The 26,132-nt window shown below is 39.6% G+C and overlaps 1 protein-coding gene and 1 long non-coding RNA gene across 8 annotated transcripts; both read right to left on the bottom strand.

The window, feature by feature from the left end:
• Positions 1-518: 518 nt before the first annotated feature.
• Positions 519-7,796, bottom strand: chp2 (calcineurin-like EF-hand protein 2). 2 transcript variants are annotated; one of them, XR_010324685.1, is made up of 8 exons: positions 7,526-7,796; positions 6,910-6,982; positions 6,597-6,677; positions 5,866-5,990; positions 4,511-4,572; positions 3,947-4,069; positions 1,675-1,910; positions 519-1,615 (listed from the first exon to the last, which is right to left on the bottom strand). XR_010324685.1 is itself a non-coding variant. In XM_064303473.1 (7 exons), exons 1-7 carry the CDS (start codon positions 7,590-7,592, stop codon positions 1,857-1,859), a joined length of 585 nt encoding a protein of 194 aa, XP_064159543.1. In that variant the 5' UTR covers positions 7,593-7,796; the 3' UTR covers positions 519-1,856. The 2 variants fall into 2 exon arrangements, 1 of the variants encoding a protein (XP_064159543.1); XM_064303473.1 differs by having other exon boundaries at positions 519-1,910.
• Positions 7,797-9,071: 1,275 nt separating this feature from the next.
• On the bottom strand, positions 9,072-18,707 carry LOC135236881 (uncharacterized). 6 transcript variants are annotated; one of them, XR_010324691.1, is made up of 4 exons: positions 15,637-18,707; positions 13,825-13,952; positions 13,372-13,566; positions 9,072-12,515 (listed from the first exon to the last, which is right to left on the bottom strand). It is a non-coding gene; the product is annotated as an uncharacterized LOC135236881 (long non-coding RNA). The 6 variants fall into 6 exon arrangements; XR_010324692.1 differs by having other exon boundaries at positions 13,372-13,952; positions 15,637-15,843; positions 17,069-18,707; XR_010324689.1 differs by having other exon boundaries at positions 13,372-13,952; positions 15,637-15,843; positions 18,542-18,707.
• Between the last annotated feature and the right edge of the window lie 7,425 nt (positions 18,708-26,132).

Raw genomic sequence — 26,132 nt, 5'->3', positions numbered from 1 at the left:
GCTGAAACATGACACTTCCAGTCATGGAAGAACTGAGATGCAATGCAATGCAGTCACGTGAAACATTTCAGCTGCCATTAGATTCCACACAGCCTGCTCACACAGACATCCCATTGTTTTCACAAAATGCATTTTAGGACCTTCCCTCCCCCCTAGTGGTCAAATTGAGATGTTACCTCAGACTTCAGAGATGGTGGTTGCGTGTAATGGTGAACATTGTTCTAAAGATGTGATTGAACATTACTTTGATCCCACTGATCTGGAGCATGAGCTTGCTATATTTACAATAATACTTAATTGCTCCAGGATACCATTTTTAATCAAATTTAGGACATTTATTTCTGCCAAAGACATCGTTTTTTAACAGTCCAGTAACTTACAGAGGTCTGCAACTGCATATTAAGTCAAACTCAATAATTCTTACCACACAGAGAATATCAAAGTAAAGGAAGTGTAGTGTTGGGGTTACACTCTTTCAATTCACTACCCTAATAAATTAAAACTGTAAAATAACTGAATGATGGGTGACATCCAAGGATGACAACATATTTTAATTCTCAATTAAACCATACTGCTGTTCATTTTCTGTACTGTATATTTCTGTAGCACAGGGGTGACATATAACTGGTCTTTGTGAGAATAGGGTACTTGCAGCTTATTTTTTATTAAAATAAAAAACTTCTTACTTTGGTAGAGCACAAATATTTAATGAGTCAAAAAACGACTACTGTCATTCCACACACACACATTATTTCACATACAGTGCACTGTTACAGATTTTAGGAAATATAACACAATTCACATACTTGTATGAAACGTGGTATGAAAATTGATCAACGCAAAGCATTAAATGCTAAATTTTACAAAACCCTTTCATTAGGATAGGATGTGTACATTTGTGCAATTGTTACAATTATAGTAGCGATGTTTCTTTTTTTCGAGTCATAGCAAAATATGCATTCTACAAACTAAAGTTCACAGACAGAAACTTTATAAAGGATCCATTGTACAGACAGACCGCAAGGCTGCAGCTGGGATTTGGTATTTTAGAAAAAGAACACTCCCTAAAGGCTGCCAACAGTGTCCTCCGACACGGTAATATAGAGCAACATATCAAACCTAATTTTAAAGACTTTTTGGATTTTAGGCGCTTCCACTCTCATTCGGCAAGCACGTTCTTCTGCGTGCGTCACCTTTGAATATTTGGCGGGATTATACAGAAAATATATAGAGGAGCAATTATACAACATAACACGTTGAATCGATATTGCTACAAAAATGACATTGTGTAGAAGTATCAAATATGGTATTTTTTTAATATGAAAAAATTTAGGATTGACACTTTAAGTGTAGCTGTTTTTCATCAGTTAAGTCCTTTCATTTGGAACACCCACAGGTTATTTGGAATCAATGTTCTAGTTGCATAAATTCCCAGTAATGGAAACTCAGTGACAGGCGTTATGGGGGATCACCTGAATAAATATGGACTCAGTAGTGTTTATTCCTTCACAAGGATTTCTAGAAACTTACAGCTACTTTTAAAATTTCACTGTTTTCACAAAATAAGTGACACTTAAAGTGCCAAATTTAGTCCTCTGACATTCTTCATTCAATACTGCACGAATATACTTAAATATTCAATTACATATTTAGAAAACAGTAACTGTAGTAAACATGGTAAACATAATATTATATATTCAGTAAAGCAGCATGTACGTGTCAGGCACTTTGAGCTTACTGCAGATAAAGATTCCAGTTGAAAAATATCCCTTTTTTAGAATGGCGGTACTGTAGTTCCTTCAGCTCTCTGGAAAATGAAGGCCAGTTAGCCTCTCAGGATCCTGTGAGTCGCTGCTCTAGCGCATGAAGCGAATGCTCATCTTATGGTCAATGTTCACTTTCTCCAAGGACTGTCGGGACACAGAGAGAGAGGGTGCAGCTGTTAGTTCATATACATAGGACATTACACATATTACATCAGACGTGTATTTCATGGCAAATGACATTAAGTGACCTTTCGAGGAACAACAACTTGAGCTGAAAACCATTTTTAAAAAATGTGCTAAAGTTCTTGTAGTGATTTGAACACCTACATTGATTTTATATATCTTTTACTGTATATATTTATATTTATGTGTATGTGTAAGTGCTAATATACAACTGTGTATGATGTGTGACACTTCCAAAACACCCATTATTCAACTGACTCACATGATTTACAATCACAGGACCATGGGACTCACAGGAAGAACAATACGCAATAATGGACGTTTCCAGTGAAAAGGGATTTGTTGAAAATTCAAGCGAGCCTTCAGCTTGTAAGATCTCAGGCACTTCTTAAACCAGCTGTGTTTATGTTACACCTAACTGAACTGCATTTGCTGTAGTTGACGCAAAAACACAAAACGTCTTCCTCCCACAGAGTCCGGAAAAGCGCATTCATCATACTTTCCTAGCCAATGGATTAGCAACAGTGCTTGTAAATACAGGTCCATAAAAAGCACACAACTGCTATAGCTGGCAATGTTACTGGATGGCTGGCAATGTTTAAACTGCTAATCATACTAGGAATTTCTTGTATCTATGTACGAATGGATTACAAATACAGCTGTAAGAGTTTAGTTTCCCCCCTACAATCAGAGGCAAAGTTCACAGAAATCCTGGAGCTGAAACACTGGCACAGTGAGACACAAACTCGATTTACACTCGGTGACCAAAGCTGGACAAACTGCCAGTCACAAACTCATTCGCTCTTCAATCTTACACAGCTGGAGCAGGCTGACTGTCACCTGTGCAACCATAGGAGCCCTCGTCTGCAATGAAGTGGGGAAAAAAACACTGCCAACCTCCCCTCCCTGGTCAACACTTCAGCCAGTTTAATGCCGCTCCACAGGGCAGCTGGCCACAGCCAACGCTAGGGCTGTGAAATGCCCAAAAAAATTACAAAAATATTACAAAAATACCACTTTAAAGTACATTCAAATATTTAATATTTTTAAATCAGTATTTACTACAGGTCAATCAATTGAATCATTATCATTTGAAACAATGACCAGAAGTAAGCAAAACAGAATGATATAAAACTATCACATCATAATATAAAAACTAGCCTAGATCATGTATCTACAGTTTAGATAACGTACAGTATGTTATCCCAACAATTAAACCCTTATTTTACACTAATGGCCACATTCTCATTCTGAAAGAATGACCTGGGGAACAAAATAGGCTACGTTCTCATGAAGAAGTAATGGAAAATAGTTCTGCTTCAGTTTAGCGACCTGTATTAGCACCATCTTGTCAGATTATCTGCCAAAAACACAAGATGATACAAAGCTCCCTGCTGGCAATTAAACACACTCCACTTCAGCCGAGGTGCCCAGAATGCTCAGGAATTTCAGTGTAAGCTGTTCAGAGCGGAACCTCCCTCAGTCTCAGGTTATCCAGCACACCAGAGGATTCTGCTGAACTGGTAGTGGTGCTTTCTTTTCAAACATCATCTCTTGCTGCAGAACATTCAACTTTTTTTGTTTTTTCAATTCAAAATCTGACTGTCTGTGTACTAGTGAAAAAGAACAGGGCCTTTTAGAAAGCGGTAACATTTTAAAACATGGAATACTTCAGATTTTCTTTAGATTCCCCCCCCCCTCCATTTAAAGAATCCAATTTTTAATCTAAATTTGTCAGCTGTAATCACCACTACTGCAGTCAGAACTCAATTCCAGACCATGGGACATACCAGTGCAGCAAAGGTAGTAGAGAAACCACAGAAAGACCTCCTTAATGACAGAATTTTAACTCTTTAACTAGGTGCCAAAATGGTAGCCAGGATTTCACATTGTGTGGCCCATTCCCACCCAACTGAATTGTGTAAAAAAAATGCTGATATGTTACTGGAAATAGCATGAATGGCATAAATGGGGCTAAGATAATCAAGCGAGGATACCTTCCGAAACTCATCGAAGGAGATAGCGTCATCCCCATCCAGATCAGCCTCCATGATGGTTCGGTCAACGATGCTCTCCAGCTGTTCCTCTGTGACCTGCATCTCCATCATCATGCGCAGCACCTGTCAATCACACCCCAGCTCTACCTCCATTAACTCATAAGTATCCCTTGAACTGGCCAAAGAAATCAAGCCAAACTTGCATCCCCAACCTTTTTACATGCTACAAAGTCCTGATTAACATTATAGAGTGGTAATGTGAATGCAAATGTTTGGGCACTCCTGGTCAAACCGAACATTTTGTTGAATGAATTGCAAGGTGAAAAAAACAAAACCAATTTAAGCATGACATATTTCTGGAAATTTTGATGCACAACAAATTTCTATTTGCATAATTGAGCATATATGAAATAATAGAACAGCAAATGTGGCATGTGTACAAAACATTGGGCACAGTACTTTATTAGCACCTACTTGGGCAGAAATCAAAGCCTCCAAATATTTCTTGTAGCTGTTAGCTAGCTAACAGCCTTTCTACTGTAAGAGGACAGGGTTAGTGCTCACCTGTAAAAGCTCACCCCGGGAGATCTTGCCATCCTTGTCTTGGTCATACAACTGAAAGGCAACTGGAGAGTAGACAGGACTCCTACATCATTTCTGATGCAAAATTCTAAGACTTTACAATGACCTTCTTTCTAAATTAATAATGTTACATTGGACATTTGTAAAAAAAAAAAAAATTCTAGCTAGCTAGCTAACTTTAAAAAAAATACAAGAAAGAATACAGGAAATTTGTTTTTAAGTTTCTCTTGTTCTCAGCGTTAGGAATGCTCCATCGTGTTCATCGGCGCTCAACTCTCCTGTCTCCATTGCGGTCGAAGGTGCAGAAGCATGCGCTCTCCTCCAAAGCACCTAATGTTTGCACAGCTTCATATCACTCTGCGGTCCACAAACGGGGGGACAGCGGGCACAAGGAGATGCTGTCATACTGGCAGACCGAAACCCTTCCTCCGTCAAGCAACATCCTGGTCGCCCTACTGGGCTGCCAGTCATAGTCTGCTATCTAACATAAGCTCTACGTCTCGTTTTATCTGGCACTGGATTACTACTTTTAGTTTATTTTGACTCAAGCTAACGGGTTTTTGTCATCATATTCTGTATGTGTAAAAGCAAATACATGTCAGTTTATCACAAGGTTTCCAAATATCTCTCCTTTTGATTTTGATAGCTTGAACAACTCCAGCCTTCTAAGACCTATTTCACTCCCATTTAATGGTCCGTCGTTATACAGTAACCAATTTATGAGGGACAAAGTGTTCTGAGAAAACAAATGCCGATGTAACTGAACTCACAGTGGCTGGGATTTCCATAGTATTGCACTTATACTGTGGAAATTTAAACCAGCTCGACTTCAATATATTGTAAATATACATTATTGAAACAGAATGACAAACATGCCACAAACATTTTGAACCCTTTAAGGTGTAAGATGAGGGATATATAAGTAGAATGTTCTTAACTGAACATTCTAAAGCTGATGAAACAATCCCTACTGGCAACTGAAAGCGATGGAGTTCTAGTACTGACTTAAAATAACACTTTTTTAAAGTCTTCAAAGGGTTAAAGAAATGATTTATATATGCCCCCACATATTGCTAACTGTAATATCTTGATAATATATTTTATTTCTTTTATTTTTAACATATTGTCAGTTCATTTCCATAAATTTTTCACCCTAAAAATTAAACGTGTTTAAGGTTTTGAGGAAAACAGATGAAAAGTCTAATACCGACAGAGGGCTAGGCGGCTCTGCGGCGGCTACTCACTTCCTGGACTTAATGTGAGCCAGTGGGGTTGACAGAGAGAACACACTCCCATAACTCTATGGTGTCCCACCACGTTCCGTCACCCCTACTTACATCTGAGCTTGCTTGTCCGGCTGTTGATGGCCTCTAGAGTGTTCGGGTCCCTGGGCTGGTTCTTGTCCACGGGTCGGAAGTGAGCTAGAATCCTCACGAAGGAGTGGAAGTCCACAGTTTCCTGTCTGCCAGAGATATCACATCCTGTAGCATGTCGCCATGCATCTATGTGCCCTTGCTTCCACCCTGCCTCAACCTGTCCACAGCATGAGTGCAAAGCTTTGAACCTCCCTAGTAGCACCATTAAGTTAAAAAAAATTGAGAAATATGGCCAACTAAGTAATCAGATGCAAAGGCCAGACAAGAAGGCTAAAAGCCAGCTAGAACAATGACACGGGTGCAGAGCCATTTGGCTGAGAGGGGAGAAACCATCCTGATATCAACAATCTCTTCAGGACTGCACATATTTGGCCCCTTTGGGAGAGTGGCTAGATGGAAGCCACTTCTGAGAATGTCCCATATTAAGTCAGGCCAGAAGTCAGGTGAACCTTCTGGAAGATGATTGCACTGAAAATAAAGCACTATCTTTTGCACCAACCGCAGCCATGTAAAAACCAGCCCGACCTTCAGGCATGGTGGCGGCAGCATCCGGCCATGAAATGTTCAGTAGATCTTCTTGTCAAGAAGACCAATGTTCAATCTTCTTCTCAAGAAGAAAGGGAAAGAAAGATTGAGCCTAATGCAGGCATCTGTACCAAACACCAAACAGGAATACCAAGTGGTCGACCTACCCTGGAGTGAAGAATGCTCCAATTATGCGATCTCCTATTGGGTTCAATGCCAGCTCCTTAATAGATCCAAAATCTTTAAGACTAGGGAAATAACAGAAAAGTTGAGTGAAACAGAAGCTCCTTAATGGATGCAAAAAACTTTAAGACTAGGGAAATAACAGAAAGGTGGGGTGAAACAGATCTTTTTTTAAGCACCAGAAGTCATATCTATTGTTAAACACCGTTCCACAACGGTAGGCCTAATTGAATAAAAAAAAGACCAGTACCTTGCCACCACAGACACCTTTATGTTAACTTTATGTGTCTGTCTTACCTCAGGTAACCTTTCTTATCTCTGTCCAGAGTCTCGAAGCGATCGTACAGACGTACGATATGTGCAGGGGTAACTGCAAAAACAAATAACACAGTGGACATCACCAATATCCTAATTATAATCTAATTTCGTCGTCGCAGTGACGGGTCGGTGCATGCTGTAAAATTTAAAAAAAAGATAAAATGTTGAACTGTTCTATTTTATTGTGAGCGGGACATCGTTCGGTCAGTGGTTTCAGTGACAGTGCGGGGCTGGCACCTTCTCTGGCAAGTTGCATGCTAATGTGCCAAGCCTTAAAACGATAGTGACATTAAAACATAATCTCAATTTGGAACAATATGGACGATATCATCAGCCCGTTAACAAAATAAACGGTTTCTTATCATGCAAGCTGGTTTGCCAGCTAGTTCACACTAACCAGCTACGTAGCATTATAGAGCATGAACAGCCATTAAAAAGCACCCAGCTGCTAAAAAAAATCAATGTCCAAGGCAGCGAAGCGATAATCAGCCACATATGCACACATACGCTGCTCATCGAGGCACGCACGATATTATAAGAGATGTATGAACAAACGTATCGACCATTTAGAGAAATAGCAAAAACATCAACTTACAGCCTGTTTCTTGCATCAAGTCACCCACGTTTGGTATTTTTGATAGGGTGGAGTTGTTTGAGCCCATACTCAGCACAGATTATTTATCGTTTTATTTAAAAAAAATAATAATATAAATGTCTTTTTGAACCTCGATTTTGAAAGGAGTTTTTCTTTCGAATTGGAAAAAATAACTCACATGAGTGAAAAATAAACTTTACAGTCCGATTACTGTTATTTGGGATTGAAGTTCAGTATTTCGCGATGGACACTGGTTCTGTCCAATCACTGTCGAAATAAGGATGTCTGAAATGGCCAATGGGAATATGGTTACGATACAATACCGACAGTTCAGGCTTCCTTGTTACAATGTTGTATCGTGCTTCAAATGAATATAATATTGTAGCATAAATCAAATGAATATAATATTGTATCATGCATCAAATGAATATACATTATTTAAAAACTTGAACAGTTATTTTATAAATTGAGATTTCTTTTTTTAAATTACTTTTTAGTTTCTTTTAAATTAATTCTTACGTTTTGAGCTATTTTGTATCTTTACAATGCATTTCTAGATTTTAGCAAACAAAAATGTATGCATTCACACACACAGCGTATATATACAGCGTGGGATATATTATTGAAATAATTCATATTAAGTACACTATCGCCTTACAATCACAGCGCCCCAGGGGATAAATCGAACCTTTGAGTTACAAACCCATAACTGGGGCAAAGTAGACTACGAACGACCGTTTTATTTTTAAATGTAGCTACTGAATTGATCGGTATTGACTGAAGTTTAGCGGTCTAGTTCCATTGTTGAATATGTAAATTCGCTTTTGTGTAAATTTTCTATTGCTACCTGTTTGTTCCAACAATTTCTACATCAACTGAAGACTAGTCAGCAAGAGATCAGTCGCTTTCAAAATGAACAAACAAGTAAGGGAAGATTGAATTCATTTTACCAGCCTCGTAGCAAATGGAACATTAAATCGAAATGTAAGCAGCCTAACTGTAGTAGTTCTACAGTAAAACAATAAAAAATAAAAAACAAGCAAAAACCTTTTGCTCCAAACCGGACATTTTATTTTTAAATCTCGAATTTTACAAACTGTTGTATTTTATGCAATAAATTATATTCAGTTATTACATTCAAGCTGTGCGAGGCTGGTCCTTCAAAACCAAGAGATGGGAATAAAATAAAAATTCTTGTAATACTCCACTATCTTTGCTTTTTTTTCTCCCTACAGCCTGCCTAACAAAGCTTCACTTTTGTTTCACCAAAAATATTGTTGCTTCGTTATGTTTAAGAGTCACAAGATGGCGCCAAATTACTTTTCAAATATCGAAGTAATGTGTCTCTCAAACAGGGTTTACAATATACACTTAATTTGAATTTTATCTGTGTTTACCTGGACACACCTTTGTCATTAGTCATATTCAGTATTTATGAGTGTATTTATCAGTCTTTTAGGAAATAATTTACTCAATAATTTACTAAGCGTGATGTCATATATATACAAGTTCCAAAGGACAGTTCAAATTAACAAGCTCTCAACACTTGGCAAGTCCTAGGCAGTTTTAATGGCATCGTTTACTGTGTGAGTAGATTTCTTTCAGAAATATGGAACAACAACACATACAAAAGCTGGTGCTGTTTAGGCTAAAACCAACCATTTTGCAATCAAGCTGTTCCAGATAACATCAAACATCAAGTTTTCCAAACATAACATAACATAACATAACATAACATAACATAACATAACATAACATAACATAACATAACATAACATAACATAACATGACGTAAGACAAGAACAGGTCATTCAGCCCAACACTGCTTGTCTATTCCTACCACTAAACTGTACTTAATGCTTAGTTTACCTAAAAGCTAGATAGTATCAAGCCAGGCCTTGAATACCCCCAGTGTTTCTGCCTCCACTACATGTCCAGGAAAGCTATTCCACACATTGGCCAGGGACAAACATACTGTATAAACCTTCCAGGTTTGCACCTTTCTGTGATTATTCATGCATTGCATAATTTTCCAGTTTATTTGTAGTCAAAATGTTAGGTTTCTTGCTAATGTAGATGTACAGATTTATTTCCATGAAATAATTGCAGTGGTTGATGCATTTATGTCCTTAAAGCATTGCTGAGAGTTTGCTGTCCACATTCAATCTAGTGACAAGATGACTTGTTTAAGTTACACTGTAATTTCTGTGGAGGATTAAGCGATACAACAAATTATATTGAGACTGTTTTTACGTATACAACTCACTTACAATGGTACAAGGGCCATCTTAAATGTGTAGTAAATGTGTTTATACTAATTCGAGTATACAATTGTAATCAGTTGGAACTGATTTATCACGCTCATCAAATCTGAAAAAAAAGACAATTCATGTAGGACACACTCTTTACCATTGTGATTTATACAGCTTTTTGCTTTCTTTTTTTTGAGTCGTTCAACATACACATTTCTTCTGAAGCACTTCCAATCAAGTTCTTTGCCAAAAGGTTCAATGGCTGTGCCACACCTGGTAACTGAACCGGCCTGGTTACAAGCCTGGTTCCCTAACTCTTTTACGATACTGACAAACCATTCCCTGGCAAGATATAAAAGGGGCAACATTTGTCTGCAGTGGCAGTGAATAACATCAAATTTCTTGGGAAAGGTGGACCCTGGTGCCTCCACCAAAATGCGCTCAACATCAAGAAAGAAAAACAGCCATTTTAGCCAGGCAGTCAGGGCCCTGTTCACCTAGGTCATAAAGCCAAATTAGGAGAATGTACAGACACATATAAGTGCCTCCATTGGGAGACATAATTCAAAACTTTTTATGGTCTATCTTCATAATCCAATGTTTGCACTTCCAGCTGTAAACTTTTGCATATATTGCCCTGGCTACCATCACAACTTGGTTCTCTCAACCTGCCACTTAACCATCCCCCTGTTTAACTGGCTAAAATTGTTCTCTCCCTCTCCACCTCAGCTGATGTGTGTTGAGTGTTCTGGCATAAAATGGCTGTTGTACATCACCAAGTAGGTGCTACACATTGGTGGTGGCTGAGGTGAGTTTCCCTCCTTATCAATCTAAGGCACTTGAGCATGATAAGAGATATATATAAGTGCAAAAAATTATTATTGGTATTATAATGGGTAAAATAGTTAAAACGTGCAGCCCCTAACAACTTAACAGTGCTGACCAAGCTTTTGGCATTCTGACATGGTATACTACCCATGAGAGGACGTGTAAATAATATGAATGGTCTCAGACTAGATATCAAAGGTGACTAAACACCAGGGTACTAAATTAGCCTGCCTTTATGGATCACATCGCTCGTAGACAAAATGGCAGATTCATTCAAACTGAATTTTTATTAATAATTATTTGCAAATTGAATCATTCAACATCATGCTTTTTTGGACAGAATCAAACATTTTGATCTGTCAAACAGGATGATTTGACAATTTAACACAAGATTTATTGAAACACATGGAGTGCACTTACATTTTTATTGGTACAATGGGCACATTTAAATGCTCAACAAATACATTAATTCTAATTGTAATAATATATCATGTATAACTGATTTTTCTGACACCAAATATGTTTGAGAATTTCTTATACTGAATTGTTTCATAATTACATAACTTGTGATTCTACAGATCCCCTGAACCCTTGCTTAGACAACTGCTTTTGTCTTCTCTCTTTGTCTGAACTGGTGTTTCCAATAAGCCACACCTTTTAAAATCAGCCCCACAACAATCCCAGAAAGCATACTGATACCACGTTGAACATGCTTGTGACGTTACACTTAGTAGTTGAAAACCAATAAATCTGTGCAGAGCTTGACAAACATCTGTTTGTTTTTCTCCACAGGTAAATACAAACCCAACTGGATGAGTCTCAGATAGACACATATGGAAACTGCAAATGGATTTCATTTAAATGATGTCTCTGTTGATGCGTAACTGAATAAATTAACACCCAGCTCCTCCCTTTCCATATATATCCTTGCTTCTCATTTGCGGTAATGAACATGTTTTTACAGCCCTGTTTTGTCCCTTGTTTCATAACCAGTGAAAACGAAAGTCCATCTGAGAGTCAGTATCAGGCACGGAGCCAGCAGAGAAGAGTGAGTTTTTCCTGCCAGTTCGTACTTTGACCCTGCCCATAAAAGAACAGTAAACAGCAGCCACCAAATCCAAAGATCAGCTGTCTTTCTTTTTCCTGTATAAAGTTCAAGTTTCAACAATCCTGTATAAAAAAATAGACTGATTGCACTTACGTACAGTGCACAGGCACCACACAATTAACTCTTCCTCTCTTTACAGGAAACAATAGAAGAAAACAGATTTAAAATTCTTGTAGCAATATGTGACCGTTTAGTGGTTTGTGGCAATATAGTTTCAAGGATGGTTTCACTTTGCAAAAAAAAAAAAATATATATATATATATTAAACATCCAGATAAACAAATAAAGTTTTAAAGCAGGAGAGAAGTTTGAACTGTGTTATGAATGGAGTGTGGCTGAAGGAGCAGAAAAGATCATGGTGGTTTTTTGGGAGGTAAGATTTCGACCACCTACTGGCTATATAAAGATGTACACCTTTCAGAAGGTTTGGAGGTGAACAAAGTGGAACAAACAGCACAAAGGAGGAGGGAGGAGGGAAGAATCCAAACTTCCAGTTCTGCCCTAACTGAGGTGCCTGAATTTGACTTGTGCCAGGCCCTCTGTTCCTGTCCCACACATACCGGGCACCACCAGCGAGCTCACTCTGCCCAACCCACAGGGAAACACCCGAAATTCTAAAGTGTGCCGAGGCGCAAACTGGGTCAATTAACCTTAATTGGGACAGGAGGCCTTCCTCTTTATTTTTTCGTGGTACTCGGAGAGGGAGCCGCGCTCGGAGGGGGCCCCCTGCTGGGCCGGGGCAGGCCGATAATGAAGGGAGAACATTCCGGGCCACTGGAGTGCAGGGGAGAGCAGACGCATTCTGACAGGCACAGGAAATCACAGTGAGCGAGACCACCCCCACCCCATACCTCCACCTCACTTGCCCCACTTCCACCACCACCATTCCTGCCTCCCTACTAACGTAAAAAGCTCCGGTTTGCTGTCCTGTGCTGTTTTTAGAGTACTGTCAGTTCAGCATCAGTCACATGGGTTTGTACGCCCCCTTTCATTTAGATGAGCTGCACTAGCATAGCACCCGGGGGCTTTTCCACGTTAAACTCATACCTCTACATGTGCGATACTTAACATTGTAATTATCTAGTTCAGGGGTGCACAACAAGGGCCGATTCGTTTCACGATATCATGCCAACTTCCGCTCTTAATTATTTAATTAGCTCAATCATATCTTGATTCGACATTTGTATAAGCACCAGCTGCAGCTACAGAATGGAAATGTATCCTTAAGATTTTACTGTGCTGAAGTACAGGAGTGAACTAGCGTGGTATATAGAGTTGTCTGAAAACTAAATCTGAGGTAACTGGTTGGAACAAAAACCAGCACGAACACTGGCCCTCCAGGACCAAAGTTGTGCACTCCTGATCTAGTTCTTAATCAACTTGTATTTTTGTTCTCTACCCTGCCCCTTTCTAGTTCACAGAGTGATCCAGCCCCAACCCTCTCCTGGTTCGAGCCCATGCCATGATGCAACCTGGAGGCCTAGATGCATGACCTCACCCACCCTGATATGCATACTAATATACATTTCTTTGGTATGATGTTCTATTTTTAAAACTTTCATTTAATATCTCAGGCAATAACCTGCCCAACCATTTTGTTTATTTGCTAAGTTAGTTTCCCCATTAGCTGTCTATTACTATTATCTTTAAATACTGACCTCAGGCTGGTGAGCAGAGGTTGGGCTCCCTCTCCCTCTATATTTGGGCTCCTCCCAAGATTTCTTCTCACTGGGTAGTTTTTGATGGATTTACTTGGTGCTTGGTGGATTTTTGGGGGTTCAATTCTGTCTTGCCTAATTTAGCTCATTGCCTGTTTTTCAGTGTCTTTTTACAGAGACATTGTGACATCCTCCCTGTAAAAAGTGTCATACGATAAAAATGAATTGAGCTGAATTACGGACAAACTATCCCTCAATGTTTTCCCTCCAGTGCATCTCACCTTTTCCCTGGTCCCCCATCTCCACTCTATTATTGAACAGTTTATCAACTGTAATTAGTCAAGCACCCAGTAATGCAAGATTGAAAAATTACTGAGAAGGCACACAAAGAATAACCTTAACTTTTGTCAGTTTACTTGACTTACATATACCACTTATGTTACATATACTTACATAAAGATTTACTGTATGTTTCTCTGATTGCTTTGGGCTTGATACTACTGTCTGGCATGCTTTGAGTTGTTTTAAGTTGTTGGACCCCAGGAGGAGTAGCTGATCCCTTGGTAGCAGGTAATGAGTATCTGAAAAAAGAATAAAGAATGAATTTTGAGGGTTCAACTGTGGTACTTCAGGGGCCTCATTTATAGAACGGACTTACGATCAATTTTTATTTTAAGTATGACTTACCCAGAAAACCACGTCTAAGTAGTTATTTATAAAACCTTATTTTGACGTGGAAATGATCTTATCTCTATGCAAAGTCTAGATTTGACGCAAGTGATTTTCCTACTGGTTATATAGGGGTATTGCAGTTTGGGACGCATATGCGTCCAAGCCTGTGGTGAACTTTGCATTAGCTTTATGAACAATTTGATAGGAATAATCAATTAAAGGTGTGAGGAATTAACTGCCAGGCGCAAAATGTTTTGAATTAAAAACAGGATGCGATGTTCTATAAATAGTGTGTCAAATTAGGAAAAAGTAACCATGGCTGTTTTTGCATTATTGGAAGACATTGAAAACTGTGCTTTCAGAAGGGAGAGAGTTTTCAGAGACCAGAATGACTTTTTTTGTGCATGATGATCTTCCAAAAAGTTTGCTTTTCACTTTTGGTCCATGGTTATTCCTGACTAAACCCTCATTTGTGCTAGCATTATATAAAGGGAAATCGCTGATTGCAAGGCACGTTCAGGTGCCATCAGTTTTAAGTTAATTTGAGATTTATAGTTCACAGGTGCATAAGTTACAAATGGGCTTCTTAGAACCTATGTAAGCAAGGTTTTTTATGCTCAGTATCTTTTATGAATCGAACGTAAGCACACCGTCAGAAATGATCTTAAGACTAAGTTCAAGTATAAATCTAAGAACATTTTTATAAATGAGGCCCCAGGGCTCTTGGCTAAAGCATATTTCAGAAAGTGCTTTTAGAATTGTTTTGGAGAAAGTACTAATGTGTGGTTCAGGTGGCTTGAGGAATTTTGACAGTTTTATAGTTTGTTTTGTAATTAACATTATTGCAGGTTTTTCAAAACAGTGGTCTTATAAACCCTGAATTAATTATGCTGTTACAGCAAAATCATACTACATAAATAAACTTTAATGTGCAACAAGAGTCTCTAGGCAAACATAGAAAATCTATCTTAGGGGATTGGGGACATTGAAGAGGAAAAGTCTTTTAGCACATCACTCCCGTACATTCACGCGTTGGGCTATTTTAAAGGCATAATTAGAGAGAGGCCATGCAGAGCGAGCACAGCATGCGCTGGCAGAGCAGGCAGCCGCTCCTGGAGCATCCTGCCCCCCCCCCCCCCCACCCCGGGTCTCCTGGACACCAGCCAGGCCCCTGCCCCACGGCTCTCCTGCCCAAACTCACCAGGGCTCCCCTGGATGGAGTGTGGGTGCCAAAACTGCGGCACGACTGCCAAAACCACACAGCCGACACACAGCCAGTGCCTACAGATTGCACCAGAGATCCCGACTCATCAATCACTCTTTGACATGTAGCTGGTTGACGAAGCTAGGCCTTTCCATTGTTTGCACTCATTGCAAGGTGCTCTGGATAAGAGCGGCAGGTAAATGCATGTACTGTAAATTAAATATAGATTAGATTAGACAAAGTGGGCCACTTGAGGTGCAGGGGTGGGGGAGGGACGGGGGGGTTGGCCAGCAGGAATCCGAAGTGGAGATGTCACTCCCCCTGGCTGGCTTGTTCCCTTTGATCAGAACACGCCCTGCAGCAATGCTCACCTGTGAGTTCCCGCTCACCTTCAGTCTTTCAGGATCTGTGAGTTCCCGCTCACCGTCAGTCTTTCAGGATCTGTGAGTTCCCACTCAATGTCAGTCTTTCAGGCACCAGTGGGGAAAAGGAACCAGGGACTGAGGAGGAGGAAAGGGGGAAACAGCAAAGCAGCTTGGGAAATGGGTTGTGCTTTATTCTTCTCCTCCCTTTCAAGGAACCCGGGCTGGCCCCAACTGGCAACAAGGAATGAAAAGAAAAGAGGAAGATAAAAAAAGGACAGCCGCCAGTGGTTCAGGCACAGGGTCTGGGTATGGAGCAGATCGATACCCCTCCTGAAACAAGAGGAGGTGTCAGACAAGAATTTGGGAGACGTTAAAAGTGACGAGAAGAGAACACAGTCAGAGGGGGTGAACAATGTGCTCCTTGCCCTGCTGACAGATGGTAGAGAGAAAGTTTCTTGGAGTGCACCCAGCTCGTAATTACTCCTTTCTGAATGGAAGGGGGTGACTCATTAGAGACTGACAAGATTTCCACAGGACCTTAATTGCACAAATTGCTGGAACTCTATCGCCGCGGTAACACTTCACCACACAAGGGCCTGCTCCAGAGGGGCTCTGGTTGTGGTCTCACAGAGTGGGCCCAAACATCACTGCAGCTCTGCAGGTCTGAATGAAAGCTGCCAGACCCAGAGAAAATCACAGGAGTTATTCCTGTATGTTAAATAACTGAAACTTTGATTTATTGTTGTATTTACTGTTATTATTCCCCCCAAAAATGGCTATTCTTGGTTCTTGTGATGAATGACTAGGGTTAAAACAAAAAAAACCCTTGTTATTAGAATTATTGTGTACAGACTTGGCAAACAATACAGTAGTTTAATATCATGAAAGGAGTCTATATGAAATTTAAAAAAAGTTTTGAAAAAGAAAATTTGTTCATTTCTGAAAAGTTGCCATACACTTATGCTCAAAGAGAACTGTATTTCCACACTATTTAAAACAAAATTGAGTGTTTCAAATGCAATTTCACATACACATTTAGGTCTTAGATGTGTACAGAAGGGAAGTAATTTACTGTACTTCAGAGTGAAAACCCATCACAATTATAGCATAGTATATATTCTGGATCAGTTCAAGCTAAAGCAATCAGATGCCTCCATTCCTTTCTAATAATGTCATACATTTTGAATAGAAAGTGGCATGTCTTTTCATTAAAGCCTGTAAAAAACAGAATTTGCCCATATATGTTCTATGATTGGGTGGTGAAGTTTGCATCGTGAAGCTAGTAAAAATTCATTTTCATTTGTAGCCTATGTTGTAACACATTCTATTCACCATTCTGAAGAATGGCCACCTGTGGCCAAAGTGAAAACGAGTGACATATCAGCAAACTGTATTTGTGCACTCATGAAACCAACTACGTTTAAAGGGTTAGTTGGAAAGTTTCACCATTAAATACCTGCATATCAGTTACTCTACATCACTTCTTCAAAAAGTCCCACCGTTGAGACCTGGGGAAATTCCAATTGTTTACACTTGTCGATAATCCCGGTTTCTTTTTCACGTGCAGTAACATCTGTGATTTACAACAAACTAATGACAATGCCGCCCCGCCGCCCACTTCCTAATCCAAGACTAAACACAAACTTCCTGCTCACATTCTGTTGCGGCCTTTTCAGATGAGTTTCAGAGAGCTGAGAGGAGTTATCAGTTTGGCAGTTTTATCTGATTTCAGTGAAATGCAAGCTGGGAAGGGGACTTTTGGCTGGCAGAGGAGCCTGTTTGGGCCCTCAGGATTCCAGGTTTCTATCAATATCCTTAAATCTGTCAACACCCCCAATGTTTTCAAACAGCTTGCTCAACACATTTAAGTTTGTCCTAGGTTGATTCCTAAAATACATTTCTCAGTTCACAGACAGATTTCAACCGAATATTTAACAGCAGGCTAACAGTACAATAGCACTACAGTAGATAAGAATCCAGACATTTTCTAGATTATGTGCAATAACAGCCAATGTTTGCCGTTTGTATTTCCAAATTACGATCTGGCTAATATTAGTCATCACTGTTTGTGGCAAGATAAAGTCTGTGACTTGTCCGTGGAAGAACCTTTGATTATAGTACGTCACAAGAGGCTACATAATTAAATATATAAGAATCATATTAGTGCTTAACATGCTTAACACTCACTAACTCTCACCTAGTCCTCACCAAGTCCTAACAGCAGATAAATCTACCCTCATGTGATAATGTGACAAATGACACGTAACTGATTTTACCTTATTTATTCAATCAAAAATAAGCCAACGTTAAAATAACAGCAATTTCATTTATTATTATTTTTTTTTCAATTGGCACCTACAGTGTACAAGAAGTATGTAATATAACAAACAAATGTCCTAACATATGCAAATAGGACACCCGCAGGCGTTTCCTGTTGCTCTGTGCCGTAGTTCTCTTTCAGTCTCATGCTATTAAATGTAACTGGCAAACCAGACGGTTGAACAATATTGTGACTGAACCAGTTTTTGTGGTATGTTCAGGAATTCCAATATGGATATTTATTTATGTTTGCTTGGGGGCGGGACATGTCAAACGCTCAGCTTTTATTGGTCGATTTAAGTACAAGAAAGCTAACACTCCCCTGCAATCATTTTTCATTTCAAAATCAATTCCCAGTAAAGAAGATGCGGTATGGCTGAGATCTGTTACATTGGTGCCTTCTTCCTTCCCACAAATAACACACACACACACAATGATTTGGCATTAATTTTTTAAATACCTCATTTTAAGCATTGAACTTGGTAAAGTAATCTGGAAAACGAATGAAGTAAGCCAACAGCTGCGTCTGCATCATGAGTGTGGCTGTTCCACCGCAGGAAAACAGATTTAACTATATAGGTGCGCACTGTATTTGGCCGCGCTAACTTACGTGTGGGGCAGCATAGCGATGCAGTGGACATGCCGTGGATAGCACTGTCGTCTCACAGAAAAAAGGTCCTGGCTTCAAAACCTGACCGGGCCCTCCCTGTGCGCGGTCCGTATGTTCTCCCTGTGCCTGCATGGGTACTCTGGTCGCCTCCCGCAGTCCAAAGACAAGCAGCTTAGGCTAACTGGGGAGGGTCTAATCTGGAGAGGGTGTATTCTGTGATTTATTCCAGATTCCGGTTGTCCTCCCCTCAGCTTTTTTCCTGTTGGCTTCAAACAATATCAGTTCTAAAATGTATGTTGTGCATAATGTTGAAACATGTAAAAGCTATTGTTAAACCAGAAAGCAAAGGCATTTGTGTTGCATCACAACTAGTTACCTAAATCGTCCTCACTGGGTCGTACATTCAAAGACTCATCCACTGTACAGAATCTTTGAACGTACTTCCTTTAGGCCACAGGGTCAAAGTCGCCCTGAGAAGGAAAACCTGGCATAAATGATGTTATCTCTATATCACTATAGCTGCTTTTAGTGCAACCAGCAGAACCTCAAATGACTTTTGTGAAGTGATTCAGGCTACTTTAGTCTATCAAGTTTGATGGAGTTTGTCATGGCAAGGTTTCACATTTTATCGTGAAGTGGACAATGATGCTTTTGAACCCTTCACCATTTTGAATTATGTTCTTGTATTTAGTCCTGACCTTCTGCAGAGACGTCTTGGCACTGCTGGGGTTGTAGCTAGAAGGATGGACAGAATTAATGCTTAGCCCATAAATAATTTCTCATGGGGATCAAATAATATACGTTAGTAAGATTGAAGACAAAATACTATTGTTTAACATCAATGGGGAGGGATGGGGTGGTTATTAACCCCATACAAACAGTGACACTGTGATTTTCTTCTGTCAGTCCTCTTGGGCCTTGGCAGCAGCAACTGATAAATTAACCCAGATAAGAGACAGACAGAGGGCAGACAATGAAATGCACAAATACACACCCCCGCCTACTTCTGGGAAACCAAACCATGTTTGAGTGCCGTGTTCCCAAATGTCTAAAGAAATACATGCATAATAACAACCAGTGCGTCACTACAGCGGTGGCCAGATGGAGTCCATTAATCTCAGGTCCTCATTGATTGCAGCTTCAAGTTCTTGAGTACTTCAGTAAATTGTTTTTTTAAATGTATTTTTATTTATTCCACGTGGTTTAGGAATGTTGACATATAAAAAGCAGATGTGGAGGCATTTTGGCACTGGCAAGAAAATAGTGATCTGCTTGGATTAGTCCTTCTGTGTGTTCTGAATAAAACTGTTTACTGGGCTCTTACATTCATTAATGTTGACAAAGTGAGAGGATATGTTTCACTCTTGTTAAGTCAATTTGGTGTGTAATTTCACCTCACAGACTGGAGTGGTCATAACTAAGCTATTAAAGCCAAAATCTTGATTATAAGGGCCCCAGGGAGATTTTAGGTGAAAATAAAACCAGGTTAAGTCATTAAACCATTAATGAAGCACATACAGATATTCAATGCCATGAAGGGAACTGACTTGGTGCATGCAAAAAATATTCTGGGGTTTCTTCCAAGAGTTTTTTCCCATGATGCTTGTATCCAAACTCAAATTTAAGATATGTATTACGTGACGAAAAGAGAACTACTACAGACAATTCTTCAAAGAACAGCCACTGCTGTCTTGTAAAACAGTCTCAGTCATTGTCATTCAGATCATCATGTGACAATGTGAATCCAGCCTTTTTGTGTCCTTGCGGTGGCTATTGTTAGGAGTGGATCTCTGTTCACAGAAAGTCAACCATTTAGCATGGGGTGCTCAACCCTTCACATATTGAATAAGGATCAGTGTTGGAGCTTTGGGGTGTGTAAATGCATAGGTGTACTCATTGGTCTTTATGACTCTTTGTTTCAGCTGGGCAAATAGCCCCACCCTAGAGATGCAGAGGGGTCAGAGACAAGCTTTGATCATGAGCCAATGCCTGACATTCAGAGGACCAGCATCCACAGGATGCCTTTGGCCTAGTATACCCATAAGCCACCACAGCAGTCACACAATCTCACTTCCTATGAGCTTCTAACGTCCTAGCAGCCGTCCAGTCACAGCCCTGGGCAGGCCACAGGCATAGCCCAGACTTGAATCGACAGCCACTGGACCGTGAAATGTATAGTCATTTATTCCACCTATCTCACAGCTGGCTCAGTCCTCCTTAAAATGTTTACATAATTTCCCAAAGCGTGAACACCTATTTAGATATAAATCCCCTCGAGTTAAATAAAGTTAATCAGTTAATGCCCAGTTTTCTCACCTTCCTGCACAAACATTCTAGTACTTCATCAAAACCAGGGCTGCCCAACCCTGTTCCTGCAGATCTACCATCCCGTAAGTTTTTATTTAAATGCAAATTTGGCACACCTGATTCTACTAGTTAGCAGCTCAATGAGGTCTGCAGCTGTTGAATGCTAGGGTTGGAGTGAAAACCTACAGGATAGTAGATCTTCAGGAACAGCAGGGATGGGCAGTTCTGATTAAAAGGCTTCTTTGGGCTTCTGACTTCCCGGTCGTACTTCCCTGCCATTGTTCCGAAAAAGGCAAAGGGACATTTTCTGAACAGGACTAAAGAAAACAACGAGTGTGAAAGTGAAAGCAGCTGACCTGCAACATCACTCCGGTTGATAAGATCAGGTGCTTCGCTGGGGGTTGAGAGGCGGGTTTACTGGTAAGCTTACAGGAATGCTGAACAGAAGGCCAAACTGGCAAGTGAACAAGAGACTTTGCACGCACAAGGCAGACTCAATCTCAATACTCAAATCTTTTCTTTTTTTTTTGCTTTTTTAATTTTTACAATTTAAACTTCAAATACATGTATATGGTGATACATAAATAGATGACCCAGTGGGGTAGTTTCAATGTGTACAAATATTTAACTCATTCATACAGCTGAACATTTATAAGAGTAATTCAAGTAATGAACCTTGCTCAAGGTAACAAATGCAGAGTATATTCAAGGACTCAATCTCATGACCAGTAGATTCAGAGTCCAGTGTCCTGAATACCACGTTGCATGTTAGGTGCAATGATTCAGAAGTGTCTCTGTCTATGTTTGACTTAGACTGAAAAGCTGATCTCTGCAGAAACAACAATCATAAAGATAACCAGCAGAAGTGGGAGGGCGTGCTAACAGTCGAGAACAGCAAAAGGACGGGAGTGTGGCACAGTGGGTAAGGAACTGGGCTTGTAACCGAAAGGTCGCAGGTTCGATTCCCGGGTAAGGACACTGCTGTTGTACCCTTGAGCAAGGTACTTAACCTGCATTGCTTCAGTATATATCCAGCTGTATACATGGATACAATGTAAAGTGCTATGTAAAAAAGTTGTGTAAGTCGCTCTGGATAAGAGCGTCTGCTAAATGCCTGTAATGTAATGTAATGTAAAAAGGAAACCTAAGCAGAGGCAATCACCCCTTTTATTGGAACGGACATAAGTACCTATGAGTCAGTTCCATTCACCAGTCACCTTGCATAAACTTTCATTATGAGAGAAAAGACTGTAAGTTTCGCAGTATGTATTGTCCTCAATTTCTTATAATAATAATCATCATCATCATCATATTATTATTATTATTATTATTATTATTATTATTATTATTATTATGTCACCAAGAACAAAGCTGCAGTAGTCCAGATGGGAAATGGTGGTATGCCTTTCAATCTACTCTTATCTCAATTGGACTGGTGATTTTATGGGTGACAAACTGAGCGAAATGTACTTCTGTGCTAAAGGTGGTCATCTGCAGAGTGCTCTCAGACATTGAGTCATTCTTTGAACCCACAACGTTCTGGCTGGTTCTGACCGTTAATATTATCCATGCCCTATGACATATTTAGTGCGATTCCAACAAAAACAATTGCTGTTTATATGTACGGTAGTTTATCTTGGATGACACTTTTACTTGGTTACAAGTTCATTGCAGTGTAAAAAAAAATAAAAAAAATGAACCAAAACGTTTAATTTATTGATTAAAGAACCACAAGACCAGAAATGCGTTACAGCTGGAACAGCTGTTGCTCATCTCAGATTAATAGTAGCTGTTGCAGTTGTTATGCATCTCTGTAGTCTAGAGGTTGACTAAGCTATATAAAGTTTATTAGTTGTCATCAGTGAGGAAAGCGTGGAGTGGAAAATCTTCACTACAGGAGATTGTGTTGGAGAAGGACAGTTGCTTTAGCTGCCTCGCTCATAACTACAGGTGTGAATGGAATTACGGTGTAACTGGTAACTGGAGAAATGGGGGAAAAATGTAAGTTTGTCAAAAGTTCTACACATCTTCTAGCTTCATCTTATATGAATATGGAGGATAGCTTCAGTGAACTGTTGCGAGATGAACAAGCTGAGTCCATAGTTATTCACACAGGCATTGAAACAATGTATTGATTACCATGCTAGTGCTGTCATGGCTCTCACATATATTTGTAGTTCTGTAAGAAAATCCTGCAGTACGATGACATAGCTGTTCTTTGTGAGGATTTTAAGGACGTAAGATGAGAACTGTCTTTGTTTCTTTGCCTGGGATGTTTACACCTACTAAATAAATTCCCCCTGAATTGCAATACATGATTTGTGATCTGGCCAAGTCATAAGTAATCTGGTCAATGTTTGAAGCAACATAACACACAAAAGAAAAAAGATTTCACAATGTGTTGGCATGTCATCTATTGTGGGAGAATTTGGGGGGAATACAATGGAAATTTCATCATTTCCTATTTCCTATCACTTACAAGAAAATAGCCTGTCAGGGTAGGAAAAAAAGTGAGCTCAGTCGGAGTTCAGTACAGTGTGTGTGCAGAGTACTGGGGGAGAGTAGTTTGTGTATGTGAGAGTAGTGGAGGGGGTATAGTTAGTGTGTGAGAGAGTAGTGGGGGGTGTAGTGTGAGAGTAGTGGGGAGAGTAGTTTGTATGTGAGAGTAATGGGAGGTGTAGTTAGTGTGTGAGAGAGTAGTGGGGGGGGTGTAGTGTGAGAGTAGTGGGGAGAGTAGTTAGTGTGTGTACAGTAGTGGGTTGGGGGTGTAGTAGTGTCTGTGACAGTAGTGGGTGGAGTGTGTAGTGTGTGACAGAGAGTAGTTAGGTGTGAGAGTAATGGGGGTAGTAGTGTCTGTGACAGTAGTGGGTGGGAGTAGTTAGTGTGTGAGAGTAATGGGGGGTATAGTAGTGTCTGTGACAGTAGTGGGTGGGAGTAGTTAGTGTGTGAGAGTAATGGGGGGTATAGTAGTGTCTGTGACAGTAGTGGGTGGGAGTAGTTAGTGTGTACCCATCACAGCAGTGATGCACATCACCCTGTGATGGATAGGTATCAATGGGACGTGACTTGAGTAAGAGAATATCTTGCATGTCTGCACTTGTATAGTGTTTTTTAAAGCATGGTAGCATAAAATGTCAAAATCAAACATGTGACTGCTTAACTGCTCCCAGGGTTTAGAAATGACCTCGTGTTCCATCTTTTGGTGATTTTAGACAAACTTTGTTTTATGTCATTTGATTCTGTGACGGTTCAGGTAATTACCCTGTCACAAAAACTGTTTGCACACAGAAAACCGAAAGGAAGTTTCAGGATTAATAACAAAAAAAGAAGAAAACACGCACGTCCAAATAAATCATGTAGCTGCACGACAGAGGTGAACAATAGGAATACAGCCTGCACACTGCTCTGTCAGGACTTTGTCTCCCGAGGAAGAAACAGCGTGGGCCAAAACTTTGATTTGTGTGGCAAATAACGTTTTCTCTGGGAGCAATAATCCAGTTTTGTTGACTTTTGTTTAAATTGTTTAGTTTTAGGATTATTTCCCATATGTTCCAGCAAACTATTTCAACCTCCATTCAGTCTGTAGCTTTTGGTTTTATACACACACTGTGATATCTATTATTATATATACACCGATCAGCCACAACATTAAAACCACCTGCCTAATATTGTGTAGGTCCCCCTTGTGCTGCCAAAACAGCTCTGACCCGTCAAGAGTTTTTAAAATCATGTGGAAATAATTCACCCTCTAACAATATCTTAGCTTTTTATAGCCCTGTAGCAACTAATAATGTAATAAACTACCAATAGTGTAATAACTCCCAATAATGTAATCCATTTCAAAATTTTTATGTAATAAAAACCAATAATGTAATAAGCAGTAGTAGTAGTAGTAGTAGTGTACTTTATTGATCCCTGGGGGTAATTTGCACTGTTGCAGCAACAAAGACAACAAAGTAACACAATCAGATACAAATTAACAATAGATTCAAAATATCAGATACAAATAAACAGTAGATACAAATATATACAGAAATCCAAATATACCAAAGGACACCTTCAGAGGTGGAGTCCATGCCTCGACAGGTCAGAGCTGTTTTGGCGGCACGAGGGGGACCTACACAATATTAGGTAGGTGGTCTTAATGTTGTGGCTGATCGGTGTATATCTGTTATTAGAATAGAATAAAATAGAATAGAATAGAATAACTAGCACACAAGAAATTAAATAACAATTTGCAAAAATACATTAAGAAATCTCGAAATTGCATTTAGAGATTCCTAAATTATATTATCATCACTGGAAAATAGAAATGAAAAATTATATTAAGGAAATTCTAGCAAGAACTTTCAAATACATAGAACTAAAACACATGAACATACATTTCAGACTACACTAAACCAAATAATTAAATTAAACATTAAAATGAAGGCATGCTCTTTTGGTGAGGAGGGGAACAGAGCTGTTGAATGCTTTCTTTGTTTTAAAAGCTAGGGACCTCTGTCCTGCTTATGGTAAGATCTCAGGCAGATAATTCGGGGATGTGAGGGAAGCCATTATACTTTCACCCTTCTTGACTGTGCTCCCCATGAAGTTGTTTCATGGTTCTTTGTTGTCTTCCTATGAACTTGAAACTCAGTAGTATCACTCTCTAAGGCTTAGTTTGTCTGGTGTTATTTACAAACCAAGCAGTTTGGCTGAGGGTCAGTGCTGATTCAATGAAACAGAAAGCAATACATATCTGAGTAATTTTTCTATCTAATCTGCAGAAGTCACAGCCAGAGCATTTCTTCTTACCCATGCACTTCATCCATGATAGTAAAGATCAGCTTGTAACTTTGCTTTGCATAAAGTTACAGATAGGAAAAGAAAACAAAAAAAACAAACAAGATAAAGACTGAGCCATTTTAGCAGCATGAGGCCCAGTGTGTGATGCCAGGTCCTGACCTCCTTCACAGAGGAATCAGAAGCATGTGCAACAGTTCAATCCCCCCTGTTTTTCACGGTCCTCCTCGCCATATGGAATGTGTTGAGTGGCAGTTGATGAACTACACTATTTTTATTATCTAAACTAGGCTGATGCGACATCCTCTATTTTTCAGTACATTTAATTTTTTTTTTTGACTGAAAATATCCACCCATTCAGGATGTCTTAATTCCTAAATAGCCCGGTTAGGTTTTGTTCTTTCCCTGGACTGTATGTAAACAAATAGCCTAGCATTATGTTCGTAATACACCCGCCCGCCCCTGCCCTGTATTTTTTAAATCAAATATACGGTTACCT

Source organism: Anguilla rostrata, chromosome 12 (assembly GCF_018555375.3).
Source record: "Anguilla rostrata isolate EN2019 chromosome 12, ASM1855537v3, whole genome shotgun sequence".
NCBI lineage: Eukaryota > Metazoa > Chordata > Actinopteri > Anguilliformes > Anguillidae > Anguilla > Anguilla rostrata.
The sequence above is the reverse complement of the archived record's forward strand: the minus strand, read 5'-3'. Positions and strand labels throughout refer to the sequence as shown.